The sequence below is a fragment of the Podarcis liolepis genome, assembly GCF_965112155.1.
Source record: "Podarcis liolepis genome assembly, chromosome: 3".
NCBI lineage: Eukaryota > Metazoa > Chordata > Lepidosauria > Squamata > Lacertidae > Podarcis > Podarcis liolepis.
The window spans coordinates 51,081,986-51,097,666 of NC_139557.1; the positions used below are offsets into that span (position 1 = coordinate 51,081,986).

General features: G+C 43.6%; 1 protein-coding gene across 1 annotated transcript in view; it reads right to left on the minus strand.

Moving 5' to 3' along the window:
- Positions 1 to 12,841, minus strand: part of PREP (prolyl endopeptidase) — a 59,244-nt gene extending 46,403 nt beyond the window's left edge. Inside the window, exons 1-6 of the mRNA XM_083497659.1 lie at positions 12,471 to 12,841; positions 7,878 to 7,952; positions 3,997 to 4,130; positions 1,803 to 1,933; positions 1,368 to 1,577; positions 494 to 615 (exon numbers count right to left, since the gene is read on the minus strand). Coding sequence (XP_083353785.1) covers positions 494 to 615; positions 1,368 to 1,577; positions 1,803 to 1,933; positions 3,997 to 4,130; positions 7,878 to 7,952; positions 12,471 to 12,827 — 1,029 coding nt within the window. The 5' untranslated portion in view covers positions 12,828 to 12,841. The remainder of the gene's footprint in view (positions 1 to 493; positions 616 to 1,367; positions 1,578 to 1,802; positions 1,934 to 3,996; positions 4,131 to 7,877; positions 7,953 to 12,470) is intronic.
- Positions 12,842 to 15,681: the final 2,840 nt, after the last annotated feature.

The window sequence follows — 15,681 nt, forward strand, 5'->3', positions numbered from 1 at the left end:
CAAATTTAAAAAACATGTTTTAAAATTCTACAAATGTTAATTCCACCATATTTTTAAAGCTGAAAATGTGTGTGTCCAGTGCATAGCAAACATAGTTTTCTTTTTAATATTGTTTTCATTGTGGTCAATGCCCTTTCAAGTTTTTTTAAAAAGTGGTACTACAATAGCATCACATCAAAGGAACAATGGCTGAGAACAGAAATTATTTTGTTAAGTTGGAGAAAAATGGAAGGGGTGTGTGTAGGAGGGCTCTTACTGAAAACTGATCACCACAAAAATTCATTGTAGAAGAAGTCAAAATGAGTTCTCACCAATATACCAAGTCACCATTTTCACATATTTAAAATAATGTGTTATATATTGGTCCTAGGTAGTGCAATAGAGGTAAAAAGAGGCAGCGAGAAACCTTATTTAACAACAAAGGATTGGGCCTATAATCAACTTTTCACTTTTATTATCTACTGAGTTTCAAAGAAGGTGAGATGCACCATACCTCAGCTCCACCCATCCATTTTGGCTCATGAGGAAATTCAGCACATAAAACATCCTTTGATTGGTCAGTTCCCAGGACATGATAGTACAACTTCTGGTGCAAGTTTGTCGACGTCTCAGTGCCTGGGGCAATCAACATATTTAATTACAGGAATGTAAGTTGTGACTTGTTATTAGTTCTAACAACCTGAAAGTTTCAAAACCTTAACATATTAGAAGCTTCTTATCTGACAAGGTAGCAGAACCAGATTTAATAACTCATATGTTTTCTGGAAATACTAGTCCTTACGACCAAGAAGCTAGATAATATCTACAAGGGTAATTTTTATTCCTATTATTCCATGCATTTTTCTTTGCATTATTTTTCTTTATATAAATATAACACATTTGGAATAATATGTTCTTTACATAATTTGAGATACGTTACTAAAGTTACTGTATTTTTATTTTTGGTCTGTGTAAAATGTTATGCTTAGCTTCCAGCAATATGTAATATTCCCTGTCAAGGAAGTGAGATGTTACTTTGGCTTGAAACTTGACAGCATTTTGTGGACAGGCAGAATAAGAAGTCCCATGAGCCAAAGAAACTAAGCAACTGAGAGATACTGGCTCTAACCAACCTGTCCCATTAGAATTAGCAAACTGGGGTCTCCTGCTGCTTTTGGACTACAACTCCCATCACCCCTAGCTAGCAGTACCAGTGACGAGGGATTATGGGAATCTAAGTGCAAAAACAGTTGGAGACTCAAGTTTGGGAAACCCTGACCCAAAATACCCACAAGAAGGAAGCAGAGCTAGTAATGAGATAAAGGATTCTAAAGTTAATAAAGGCTATAAAGGCCTGAGGATGAAACGGGTGATTGTATGCCACTCACCATCACTTTTCCCATCTTGCTTTGGGTAGCAGTTGTAGAACATGCCTTTGCCATCATGGGTCCAAGCCATACAACTGAATTTTACCATCTCCAGTGTGTCTGCCAGTTCTTCAGTACCATCCACTTTCATAAATTTAATTGTTACCCAATCTGACCCACTGGAACTCAAGCCATATGCAAAATATTCGCCATCTTCACTGAATGCATAACCTGGTGATTAAGAACACGCTGTGTATTAGTTTACGTTAGTTACAAACTTTACTTTCATAGTTTATGCTTCTAACACTTGCCTTCACCATATAGGCAGCAGCTCAAAGCATGTTTTACGTTTTCCACAATTTAATATTTTCACACGTAGATGTGTATAACTCAAAACAGAGAAATTTTATGTTGGCTTCCAAAATGATGCATTTTTGAAAAATCTGCTACACTGACCTCGCAGAGCCACAGTGCCATCATCAGACAGTTTATTTGGGTCCAAAAATACTTTGGCATCAGCATCCAAGGAATCTTGCACATATAATACTCGTTGATTCTGAAGTCCAGAATTATAAAAGTGAAAATACCTAGAATAAATGATATAATTATTTGGGGGGGGGGGTTATTTTCAACTATAGTATGAGACTGAATACAGAATTATGCAGGCTAAGACTTTCAAGAGGAGTGGCAGATTTATATAACAGAGGAAAGCAGCTTCTTCCTGATGGAAAAATGCCTCATTTCAGTAATTTAGCACACAATTTCACCCATCAGGTTGCATTAAGTCAACATCAGATTCAATTAGCAACTCACAAGTTACGTTAAATAGTTCATTATAACAGTTAAGAGCTTTTGACATTACCGCAGTATGTAATGAGACAAATCATTAAGATTTCTCAGCCATGCACTTACTTTAAAAAATGGAACAAAAATCCTCTTCTTCATCTGAATGTCATACTGCAGCAGTTTGGCATTTCCATGCATAAGAGAAGCCCCTTAGGGAAGTAAGTCTAAGGCCCTGAACACATAATACCAATGACATGGTTGCCACAAAAACAAACCACAGGCATACCTTTCTGTATAGGAAACTGTTTGTATGAAGTGTCACCCACATGGTAAACCAAGTTTAATCATGCCAGTAAACCAGGAATGGGGAGCAGGTGGACTACAATTCCCACCATGCGGTGTGACCAACCATCAGTGATGACAGAAGCTCTAGTCCAACAAAAGCAATGCGGCCACAAGTTTCCCAATCCCTGTAGTAAGTCTAAACTTCTCACTTTTGTAGAGATTTTGCTAGCTTAGCTATAACAACCCAAAATATATGCAGACTGCATTATCGCCCTATACACAGGCAACCATTCAAGTTCAACTAAAAGAAAAAGGTTCCGAACTGCCACTTGTAAACAACTTTTATGAAATATTCTTCAATGCTGCTGAACCAGTTTAAGCATAAGCCATCATCTGGCTTAGCATTAATGTAAACAAGCAAATGTGTGGGTTTCTGGAGAGGATATCACAACTGCTGTGTTCCTTTCCCGATTCCTCCTGCTGCCACGCTACCCAGGGCTAAACCATGGTTTGCCTTGGCATGTCATCTGAACCCTAGTTAGTGCTTTGTTCTGCCCAAAGGTTTCTCTGAAGTAGTGTAGCACCGTAGGACAGATGGTGAGAGACAAACAATGGGCAAGAGCCTATGGACAACAGTGCAGCCTTTAAGAGCTCATGACCTAGTTGGGCTCCAATTCTGGCTCTAAGCAGCGGATCACAAGATAGCCACATCTGCCAGGAAAAGGAGCTTGACAACTTTGTGGAGTTGGGAGATGAACTATCCTCGCCAGATGGATTTTTCTTCTTCTTGTGTATTGAAGGGGAGAAAATGACCTCCACACTTTGATGTGATGAAGGACTAGTGAACGGAGTAATCTTAAATAGATATTTTAGCGTACTGGTTTTTTGTCCTTTTCTGCTTCAGACCTTTAATTCTAAGCCAGGCCTTTAGTTACTGCCAGGGATATTCTAAGCCAGGAGTAGCCAACAAGGTGTTGTTCTGATGATAAAGAACTACAACTCTCAATATCACCAACAACTGGGAAAGCAGGCTTGGACAATCCATCATCATCTGAAGGGAACCATGCCTCCTCTAGGCCTTTTCCTGAATTTTCGGCTTTCATTAAAACACACACACACACAGCAAAAAAACAAAAAACCCTTTTCTGACTCTATATTAAGGAAAATGGAGAAGCAGTAAGCAATTGCTCAGTAAGTATTAGTAAACCTTCTCTCACTTCCAGTATTCTAGTAAATGTAAGCAAAGGCAAGAATAGGGCTGAAAAGTCACAGAAACAGACATGTCCTCTTTCACTGCTTGACAAAATAAAAGGTAGGATTTCTGTATTTTCCTAAATTATTACAGCAGTTGGTCATGAGTTTATTTTATTTTTTTGGCAGGCTGGCTGTTGATTTTCCTGGCTCAAGATTTAATTAGTAGAAACTTTCTCTCTCTCTCTCTCTCTGTGTGTGTGTGTGTTTGACCTGAGAATCACTTGGTGTGAACGCTTAGCACATAATTTATGATACCCCCACTACAAAATGTCTGGCTATAAACCATCCTGCAATAATCCAAAGGTGCACACAGTCCTTTACATACCTTTTCCCTTTCTTGAAATGACAACTATACTTGGGGTAGTCATAGAGTTCTGTCATTTGCTCTTTAAATAGTCCCCGGACAGCACACTGCTCAAGAAAGGGTACTGTTATCTTATTTTGTGCCTCGACAAAAGCCTGAAAGAGAAGAAACAAAACATAATGAAATAAAACAAGGGCTTTATAAAGCAACAGTTTGACCTAGATCAGGGATGGGGAGCTGATGAACTGGCAGATGTTGTTGGACTCTCAACTACCTGACCAGATAGAGGCGGAATAGCCCATGATCACAGGTTGGGAGTACAACATCTGGAGGGTCACAGGTCCCCCCCCCCCCGGTCTAGAGAGTGCAATGATTTGGATGCAACTTCATAACAGTCTTAGAGTAGAACTGAGCATACCACAGACATTATTTCAGGAATGCTGCTGCTCGTTTCATTAAGTGGCAATGGCACATAATAACATAATAACTAAAGTGGCTTTCTAATATTCAAAACATGATAGCAATCTGTCCAGTCCACCTATTACTGACTTTTAATTTCAGCATCCTGCATTAAAAGGGGGAGGGTGACTTTTGAGATGGATTCTTCCTGAGAGAGAAGTCTACAGTCTGCCAACTTGCTTTGCAGGTCATCAAAGGATTCTCTCAAGCAGCTTTCGGATGAAACCACTTCATACATTCAAACACAGAAAGAGGTAACTATTTTACCACTTGGTCACCACACCCTGGTTGAACAAGTCAAAAAAGCAGGTCATCACAGGTATGAGTCCTGATGAGCTTTATGGGTCTCTTTGATCTAAATGCAAACTCTCTCATTTGGTGTATAAACCAAATTGACAAGATGTTTCAGCCACCACTGAAGCGATATATGAACAGTAAAGTGAAGCACTTTAGTTCCAAGATTAACGCGAAGGCAGATTACTGCTGCTTGAATGGTATAAATGGATGGCTTAATAAATGAGCCAACATAACTGATGGTGAAAAAGTTGCAAGAATCTCTATAGCAAGGCTGGGCTTTTGTGCAGGCTAATCCCGTGTATGCCAACAGGATAGAAAGGCCATTCCAATGAAAATTTACTCAGAAGTAAGTTCTGCTGAATGTAATAAGGCTTAGTCCCAAGTGAGTGAATGCTGGTTTGCATCAATACAAGCAGATTCTAGTTTGCGGAATGCTCTCCCCAGGGAGATTCACCTGGCACCTTCATTACATTATCTTTAGATGTATTGTTTTGTTTGCTATTATGTTACATATTTTTGTGTTTTTATATTGTAAACCATCCTATGATCCTCGGATGAAGGGTTGTACTGTATTGAAATTTAATAATAAATAATTAGCTATAAATTTAGCAAAGAGAAACAGAGAATAAAAGGACCAGAAGGGGACATAATCTATTAGCTCTGATAAAACAAATGGGTACTTTCTGCAAACTACTCCATAGCATTAAACAAAATCAATTTATTTTAACAGCTCACCAGAGAGAACAGTATTACTGTTCCAGTTCAAGGCCTCAAATAAAGTCATAAAGGTAAATTTCAAACAATTTTCTGCAATAATGAGACACAAAACGCATGCGAACCTGTGAACTGAAAATGATGAACAGCCAAATGTTTGATACTTTTAATACAAGCAATGGGTTCAGTTTAAGCAGGTTGCACACCAAGAGTTCAAGGTTCACAGAAATATTTTGATTCAAGGTGATTAGCAGCCCCTCTCGCAAATGCACTCTACCTATCCTTGACACTAATCAAAACATACTTGAGCCTGGTTGAGACATAATGGGGCCAACCTCTTAAGAGCTTGGGTATGAAGACTTAGGCTTCTCCCCTGTCCAGTGTGACATTCCCAGCATTATCCATTGTTTAGTATTGTGTTTGTATGGTTAATCCTAACAAGCTTTCTCCTTAAAGGTTTGCTGTTCAAACCCAGATTATGAGAACAGTATTGGTTCATGCTGGTGCAGATGCAATACTAAATCACAGCTAAGGCTGTATAGAAAGGGAAAGAGAATTTGCACTGGAGAGGTGACAATGGTAAGGTGGGGGGTAATGTCCACAAGCTCATACCCAAATATCTTAACTGTTGCTAAATGATTAAAACTACTACATCTGCACTGCTTTGTAAGTATCCTGTCTATGGCTTGTACTTATATATTATATACTTATACTTATATAAAATATACCTTAGTATATTTTAAATATCATTTACTTGTGAAGATCATGCACATGCCAACTTTGTCACTTACTCATGTAAACTTCCTTTCTGTTTTCCAACGCATGCACAAAATTTGACCCATTTGACCCAGGCAGCTCCCACCTTCCATAAACCGACATGGATCCTGAGCAAGGTCCTTTCTTTAAGAAGTTTGTAAAGTCACCGCATGCAGAAGCCTCTAGGGGGCATACAACTGCTCAGCTCAAGCCACTGCATCTTCCAAGCCAAAAATCTCACCCTTCAGCCATGCCCACAAGTGATCATAAAAGAAACATCAAGCCCAATTCTACGTAACTGTGTCATAGCTTATACAGATCAATATGTAACATGATGTTACTGGATGTAACAGCAAGCCAGAAAGTATGCTTTGTTTTAACCACAGCACCCACAAAGAAACTTAGATTTCAGATTATTGCCTACACTGACTGGGAGTGGCTCTCCAGGGTTTCAGATAAATCTTTTCCAGTTCTACCTGGAGATACCAGGGATTGGACCTAGGACCTTTGCTCTCTCAATGACATTCGATCCTCCCCTAGTATTTTTAAATGGAGATGTAGTGAATAGAACCTGGTGCCTTCTGCAAGCAAAGCATGTGCTCCATCACTGAGACTTTCAGTCCTGTCCCATCTTTTTAGCCAGAGCTCCAAGGCCCCAAACCCGAGACCACTGCATCCAAAGCTTGTGCTCTGACCATGAGCTGTGAGACATACAGTCTAGGGAAGCTACCCCACTGTAAATACTAGGGGTCCTGAACCAGGGACTTGGGTCATTCAAACATTTCTACCCTGCACAACTAACAAAAAACACTACAGTGGTACCTCGGGTTAAGAACTTGATTCGTTCTGGAGGTCCGTTCTTAACCTGAAACTGTTCTTAACCTGAGGTACCACTTTAGCTAAGGGGGCCTCCCGCTGCCGCCGCACTGCCACTGCACGATATCTGTTCTCATCCTGAAGCAAAGTTCTTAACCCGAGGTACTATTTCTGGGTTAGTGGAGTCTGTAACCTGAAGCATCTGTAACCCGAGGTACCACTGTACTCCAATCACAGCAATTGCCTGTGGACCAGTAAGACTTCCTACAAACACAAACCTTTCTGGTGTAAGATGATCATTAGCAGAAAACTAGTTTTTGCCTGAACTGATGTTTTACCTGAGACTAGTATCACATTTGAACAGTACCGCATTTTTCACTCTGTAAGACATACTTCCCCCCTTTAAAAAGTAAGGGGAAATGTGTGTGCATCTTATGGAGTGAATGCAGGCTTCGCGGGCTATCCCAGAAGCCAGAACAGGGAGAGGGAGCGCTGCGCAGCGCTTCCTCTAGCTGTTCTAGCTTCTGGCTTAGCCGCACAAAGCCTAAGCAGGGTGGCGGGGAGCCTTCATCCCGCTGCCCTGCGGAGGCTTCGTGCAGCTATCCCTGGCTTTTGCGGGAGGTGGGGGAAGGGACAGAGCATGCGGCTCCTTCCCCCACCTCCCAGAAAAGCCCTCAAGAGCCTCCTGAGGAGTGCTACCTCTTCGCTCAGGAGGTTTCCTATTTCTTGTTTTCCTCCCCAAAAAACTAGGTGTGTCTTATGCTCGGGTGCATCTTATAGAGCGAAAAATACGGTACTTTGCACCTCTACACTGCAAAGGCATTTGCCCCAAGATGTCCAGAATTATAAGAAAGGCTTACCTTTGTTTGCTCACTATCAGGATCTTCAAGCCAGCTGTATGGATCACATATTTTACAGCCATGATAGTCGTCCACCTGATTTTAAAATATACAGAGAGATTTGTTTTCTAAAAGAATGCTTTACAATCACTTTATGAGTGACATTAAATAAGTTGTTACAGCTTAATACACTGCTGAAAGCTGGAGTATGCAACAGGCATCTAATTTCATCAAGCTGCCCTGACAGCAGAATAATAGCCTCTTCCAAACAAATTAAGTTAATCGAGCATAACTAATCCAGAGAATTTATGTGCCGATGTAGTTTGTGGACCTTCTGTTTCTATTAATAAAGAGAGAACTCTCAGCCACGGATTATAACTTGGAATGGGAAAAAGATGGGAAATGGAGATCAATACTATTAACGGCTTCTAAAAACACAACAGCAGTTTGGAACAGAAACCAAAGATAGGACTTCTGCAATCGCTATACTGAAGCCACAGGTGTCTCTCTGGATGTACTGTATTTTCACTCCCTAACTAGTTGCCTATTGTGCTCTCAACACAGTAGACATGGTCAGGGATTTCAAATTCCAGAAATAAGTCACACTTGCTGGAACAGGACATCTGGGTGCATCTGCAAGGGAAAATGCTTGTGCTCTTGGTTTGGTGCTACAGCACTAAACAGCAAGCGCTAGAAGGATTCAAGTGTCATAGCAGTCTGAAAGGACATTAGGCAGGGATGGGGACTCCAAATATTGCTGGACCAAAACTCTCATCATCCTCATGGGAGTTGTAGTTGGGCAATATCTGGAGAGCAAGTGGTTAACCACTCATGTTTTAGGTGAAGATGTCAGCACCTGAACTTGGGAGAACGTCCTTCATGCAAAGCCTATACATGTGGCTCTCCAGATTGGACTCCCAACTTCCATCATCTTAAAAGCTAGTACTTCAGTGAGGGAAGATATATCTAGCTGTAAATTTAAACACAGAGAGCCTAAAGAAATGAGCAACATTCTGCTAACAGGTTATAAAAGACTGCAGTACGGCTGGAAGTTCTTTTGTTGCTAGTGAAATTCTACTACGTAAAACTCTGGGAGGGACTTCTGAACAATATCAGCAATTTTATTTACAAAAGGCATTTGGAATGTTTGTTACCAGCACAGGGCAGAGCAAGATTGACCCTTCTCTGCCTAATGAAATATTTGATTAAAAGTATTATTTTCTGTAGCCTATTAGCCTGAGAATGTTATAATTGGAACAGAGTCACAGATTTTAAGAAATGGGGAGTACAATTAAATCTATCATTTAAAGGCTGGTCAAATTCTTTGGTTATTTTATCATTTTTGCTTTCCTTCATAAAATGCACTACTTTTTCCATATCATGGAAAAATAAAGCTGTTAACAGGTATTGTTTCAGTTACAGATAGGTAGCTGTGTTGGTCTGCCATAGTCAAAATAAAAAAATTCCTTCCAGTAGCACCTTAAAGACCAACTAAGTTAGTTCTTGGTATGAGCTTTCGTGTGCATGCACACTTCTTCAGATACACTGAAACAGAAGTTGCCAGATTCTTCTATATAGTGAGAAGGTGGGGAGGGGTATTACTTAGAAGGGCGGTGGGAATGGGTGATTGGCAGATAGCTGAGATGAGCCTGTTGACGACTCTTAACGACTGCAATAGGTCTTACAGGAAAAGGCAAGGGGTGAGAAGGTGAAAAATGGCTTAGTCGTGTATAATGAGATAAGAATCCAATGTCTTTGTTCAGACCAGGTCTCTCCATGGTTTTAAGTTTGGTAATGAGTTGCAATTCAGCAGCTTCTCTTTCCAGTCTGTTTCTGAAATTCCTTTGTAGTAAAACAGCTACTTTGAGATCTTGTATAGAATGTCCTGGGAGATTGAAGTGTTCTCCTACTGGTTTCTCTGTTTTGTGAATCACTGGTTTCTGGTTTCTCACAAAAATCACAAAACAGAGAATCACAAAACAGAGAAACCAGTAGGAGAACACTTCAATCTCCCAGGACATTCTATACAAGATCTCAAAGTAGCTGTTTTACTACAAAGGAATTTCAGAAATAGACTGGAAAGAGAAGCTGCTGAATTGCAACTCATTACCAAACTTAAAACCATGGAGAGACCTGGTCTGAACAAAGACATTGGATTTGGTCTGAACAAAGACATTGGATTCTGAACAATCAGAATTGTTCAGAACAATTCTGAACAAAGACATTGGATTCTGAACAAAGACATTGGATTCTTATCTCATTATACATGACTAAGCCATTTTTCACCCCTTGCCTTTTCCTGTAAGACCTATTGCAGTCGTTAAGAGTTGTCAACAGGCTCATCTCAGCTATCTGCCAATCACCCATTCCCACCACCCTTCTGAGTAATACCCCTCCCCACCTTCTCACTATATAGAAGGATCTGGCAACTTCTGTTTCAGTGTATCTGAAGAAGTGTGCATGCACACGAAAGCTCATGCCAAGAACTAACTTAGTTGGTCTTTAAGGTGCTACTGGAAGGAATTTTTTTATTTCAGGTATTGTTTGTCAACCTTCCAGTTAAGATTTCCAACACAAAACTACAAGAACATGGTAAGCTGGGAGCGGAAGCTCCCAAATTAATAGAACTTGTGCTACAAAGAATTAAGAGGTAGTTTCTCTAGACCAGGGAGGAGAATCTTTGGTCTGTAAGATCCAACTCCCATGGTCAGGAATGACAGGACTTGTAACAAAATATTCATCTTGAGGGTCACAGCTTCCAACACCTGCTCTAAATCAGGGCTCACCCACACTTCTGCTTGTGCCATGCCTAGAAAGCATGTGTCTGAGGAGTTTCCTGATTGCCCCACGCTTTCTATGCACGAATTGGTTTTCCCCTTGCCCTGCTCCTTTCCAAGGGAAAACCTGATCAAAAACCTGAACTGCCATTTACTTTGATTGAGCGCTGAAGTGTGGTTTTCACCAGTTGAGGTGGCGGGGCGGGGGGAGCAGCAGGACAAGAGGAAGTGTGGGTTAAGTCCTTTCTCTTCTGCTGCAAGGAAACACCATCGGTTTCTTTTAGAGATTTATATACCGCTTGATTTTCAGAATTCCCAAGCAGCACTATCCATACACCAGCCCCAGCTGCACAACCATCCCTTCCACCTCTAAAGTTCTATACAGTGGTACCCCGCAAGACGAATGCCTCGCAAGACGGAAAACCCGCAAGACGAAAGGGTTTTCTGTTTTGGAGGCGCTTCGCAAGACGAATTTCCCTATGGGCTTGCTTCGCAAGACGAAAGCCCATAGGGAAATCTCCGGGGACCTGTTTTAAATTGCTGGCGGTCGGGAGCAAAGACTTTCGCCCACAGCCGGCCTTCAGAAGAGGTCCTGGACCTCTTCTGAAGGCCGGCGGGGGGCAAAAGTCTTTGCTTCCCCCCCCCCGCCTGCCTTCCCGGGACAGCGGAGACTTCTCCGCTGCCCCGGGCGATCTTAAAATGCTGGCGGGCGGGAGCGAAGCGTTCGCTGCCGACCCCCAGCATTTTAAAATCTCCCCGGGACAGCGGAGGCTTCGCTCCCGCCCGCCAGCATTTTAAAATCGCCCCGGGACAGCAGGGGCTTTTAAAATGCTGGCGGTCGGCAGCAAAGCCCTCCTGTCCCTGGAGCTTGCGGGGCGGGAGGTGGGAAGAAGGGCTTTTCTTCCCACCGCCAGCCTTCAGAACAGCCTTCTGAAGGCTGGCAGTGGGATGAAAAGCCCTTGTCCCCCCCCCCCCCAGCCTTCAGAAGATGTCGGGGGACAGATTGTCCCCGGACCTGGTCTGAAGGCGGTTTCCCTAGGAACGCATTAATTGATTTTCAATGCATTCCTATGGGAAACCGTGCTTCGCAAGACGAAAAACTCGCAAGAAGAAAAAACTTGCGGAACGAATTAATTTCGTCTTGCGAGGCACCACTGTAATTTTATTATTCTAACCCAGCCCATTGTGCACCCCCAGTGGAGAGCCACTGTGCTGCACAAAGCTATTTACAGGGCATATACAGGCAAGCCAATCTGGTTACTGGCCAATCTGATTTGAGGAAATTATGTCTTCCTGCTTGAGCAACAGGTGCTTGTTTTTGGGGCTCGTAGATTGTGCAAGACAAAAATATGTGCCAACATTAAACTTCTGCAGCTCACACTGTGTCGTTGGGTGCCAAAAGTGGCCCCCGATCCTCTTCAGGCGTGCCCACATCTGCCGAAATAACCCCCGGCGGCCGTCCCCAGCAATCCCCACACCCTCAAGTAGTGGAGAGAGGCAGGAGATAAACGACACCGGTGGTTTGAGACCAAACCGGCCAGGTTGGAAAGACTGGTGTGTGGATGGGTGTGCAAAGGACACGGCCCTGCATCACACCTGCACCCATCCCTTCAAACACCTCTATTTCCGCATCAGGCTTGACGGGGAAAGCCCGCAGGGTGTGATAGATGCGGGAAGCCTTTCCATACCGGGTCGCCGGTGGCCGAGGAGGAAGCGAGGAGGCAGGAAGCCACCGGGTCCCGGGAGCTGCCCCAGAGACGGGAGCTGCCCGGGACTCCTGGGGGTCAGGTGTTGGGGGGCTCCGGGGGCGGGAGATGGGGGTCAGGGAGCTACTCACGGATGTCTCTTCGCGGTACACCTCGGGGTACTGGAAAAGCTGCATGCTGCTGCTGGCGGCGGCGGCGGGTTGCGGGGAAAGGCAGGCGCCGTGGCGGAGCGGGCGGGCGGCAATGGGGCGGCGTGCAGGAAGAGGAGGGGCCCGGTGGGGTGAGGCGCCGCTCGGCTTCCCCTTCAGCCGAAGACAGGCGGGCTGGAGCTTCGCCGCCGCCGCCGCAGCCGCGAAAGGGCCCTCCCACTCGCCGGCGAGGAGCTGCCACCTCCGGCAAGAGGCAAGAGAGGCGAGCGGAGCAGGCAAAGGAGGCCGCGCGGCTCCCCCTGCAGTAAAGCGCCAGCATGGCCGATGCCGTCCATGCATTCGAGGCTGGTCTTTCTCCCAAGGCATCCTGGGAACTGTAGTTTAGTCCCTCAGAGAGCGGCCGACGCACCTGAACCCAGTGCAGCAGCAGCTCCCAGGATTCTTGACGGGGTCGGGGTGGGAATGTGGTTTAAATGTACGGTGTTTATGCAACCACGCCACCCCTCCCCTGAAAACTCAGAAGGGTTCAAAAGCCATGCTCGGTATTCTGGTCAGTCTGATAAAATGTCTCGCCCTACTACGTTTTTCATAGAACGAGGGAGGGGACTCCGAATGTCATCTAGTCCAACCCCCTGCAATGCAGGAATACAAAGAGACTGCATATATATATATACTCCCCCATCACTTTCAGATAGAGATAAATTAGCCTTGTTCACGTGAAACAATAAACCATGAGTTTGTGAAATAGAAATCTCTTGCTTCTTTATGATACGGTCGTAGAGTTGGAAGGGACCCAAGGGTCATCTAGTCCAACCCCCGGCTGCAATGCAGGAATCTCAGCTAAAGCATCCATGACAGATGGTCACCCAACCTCAGCTTAAAAACCTCCAAGGATGGAGAGTCCATCACCTTCCGTGGGAGACTGCCCCCCTGTCTTTAACAGCTCTTACTGTCAGAAAATTCTTCCTGGTGTTTAGTCGGAATCTCCTTTCTTGTAACTTGAAGTCATTGGTTTAGGTCCTCCCCACTGAAGCAGGAGAAAACAAGCTTTCTCCATCCTCTATGTGACAGCCCATTTGATATTTGAAGGTGGTTATCATATCCTGTCACTCTCCTCTTTTCTATGCTGCTACCCAGATCCTTCAACCACTCCTCACAAGTCTAGGTTTCCTGTCCCTTGAGCATCTTGGTCACCCTCCTCTGCACACACTTCAGCTTGTCATTATCCATCTTAAACTGTGGTGCCCAGAACAGGACACAGTATTCCAGGTGTGGTCTGACCAAGGCAGAATAAAGTCGTACTATTACTTTGCTTGACCTAGACACTATATTTCAGTTGTTGCAGCCTAGGATAGCATTAGCTCTTTTATTTTATTTTAACTGCTGCATCACACTGTTGACTCATGTTAAGCTTGTGGCCCACCAAGTCCCCTAGATCCCTTTCACATGTACTGGCAAGCCTGGTGTTCCCCATCTTATATTGATGCAACTGGTTCTTCCTGCCTAAGTGCAGAACCTTACATGTATCCCTATTGAAATTCATTTTGTTAGTTTCAACCCAGTTCTCCAACCTGTTAAGGTCATCTTGAATCCTGATTCTGTCTTCTGCGGCATCAGCTCTCCCTGCCAGTACAGTGGCATCAACAAATTTGTTAAGCATCCCCTCAATTCCTTCATCTAAGTGGTTTATAAAGATTTTAAACAACAACAAGTCCAGAACAGAACCCTGTGGCATCCCACTTGTCACTTTTTTCCAGTGACAAGTGGGGTGACGAGGAACCATTAGTGAATTTAGGGATTTTCTGAATTTGCCATAAAGTAAACACCTTTGAGGGACGCGGGTGGCGCTGTGGGTTAAACCACAGAACCTAGGACTTGCAGATCAGAAGGTCGGCAGTTCGAATCCCCGCAATGGGGTGAGCTCCCGTTGCTCGGTCCCTGCTCCTGCCAACCTAGCAGTTCGAAAGCACCCCTAAGTGCAAGTAGATAAATAGGTACCGCTCCAGCAGGAAGGTAAACAGCGTTTCCATGCGCTGCTCTGGTTCGCCAGAAGCGGCTTAGTCATGCTGGCCACATGCTGTACGCCGGCTCCCTCGGCCAATAAAGCGAGATGAGCACCGCAACCCCAGAGTCGGCCACAGCTGGACCTAATGGTCAGGGGTCCCTTTACCTTTACCTTACTGATAATTTTATCAGTTTATATTCATTGCTCCACATGCATTCAGGTGGAGCTCTAAAGATCTGTCACTCCATCTTCAACTTTCATTCAATCATTTTGATATATCAGTAACTAGAAACTCTTAAAGAATTTTCCTTCCATTTTAATCTAATTTATCATTCTATTTTAAAAAGTTATATATTAGTATGGAACCTGTGCTTCTGAAATGTATCAGAAGGTGGCAGCAAAACTACACTGTTTCTGTTTCACTGACAGCAGTCGAAACATCTTAATTGTGCTCAGGTTGCCCTGACGAATACTTTACATTAGTATTTAAAATATTTAGAACATTTTGATAAGAACAGCCAGCTTGATGGCTGTGTGCCTACAGATGTTCCCCTCCCAGTAATTAACCTTGCTTAAGTGGTTTCTATTTAATTGATTTTAACTGGTTTATGTTTATTCTTGCTTGACATCTTGCATACATAGACATAATTTTCAGTGTATGAAATAATTAACTCTTTCCAGAGCATTTGCTCCTTTGTACCAAAATCTCTTGTGGTAAGCAATAGGTTTTGAAAACAGCAGATTTATTATGTTCATTGTGGGTGTGAGTGTACACATGTTTGTGCATCTGTGCTTCTCTGCCTGTGTATATGCAATCTAAACAACATCTTAAGCAGAGCTGCCTTCAGGTAGCCTCTGGACCATAGCACAATGCAGGCAGTTCAAGCTATCCTCCACTCTCCAGGGAGGGAACCCTGTGGTCCTTCTTCCAGATCTTGATGGGCTCTACCTACCATCAGCCCCAGTCAGCATAGCCAGTAGGGATGATGGGAGCTTGTAGTCCAACAATGTTGGCTTTATTTAATTGCACTGAGGTGGGGGCTGACAATATACAGTGCTATTGTGTCAGTTTCTTGACCACCGTTTCCTATGTACTGTATGCTCAGCTCAGGAGGGGTTATAGTCCAACAAAACAGAGAGAGACTTTAAATCATTTGTCAAAAGTGCTGGTTTTCACCTTCTCAGTAG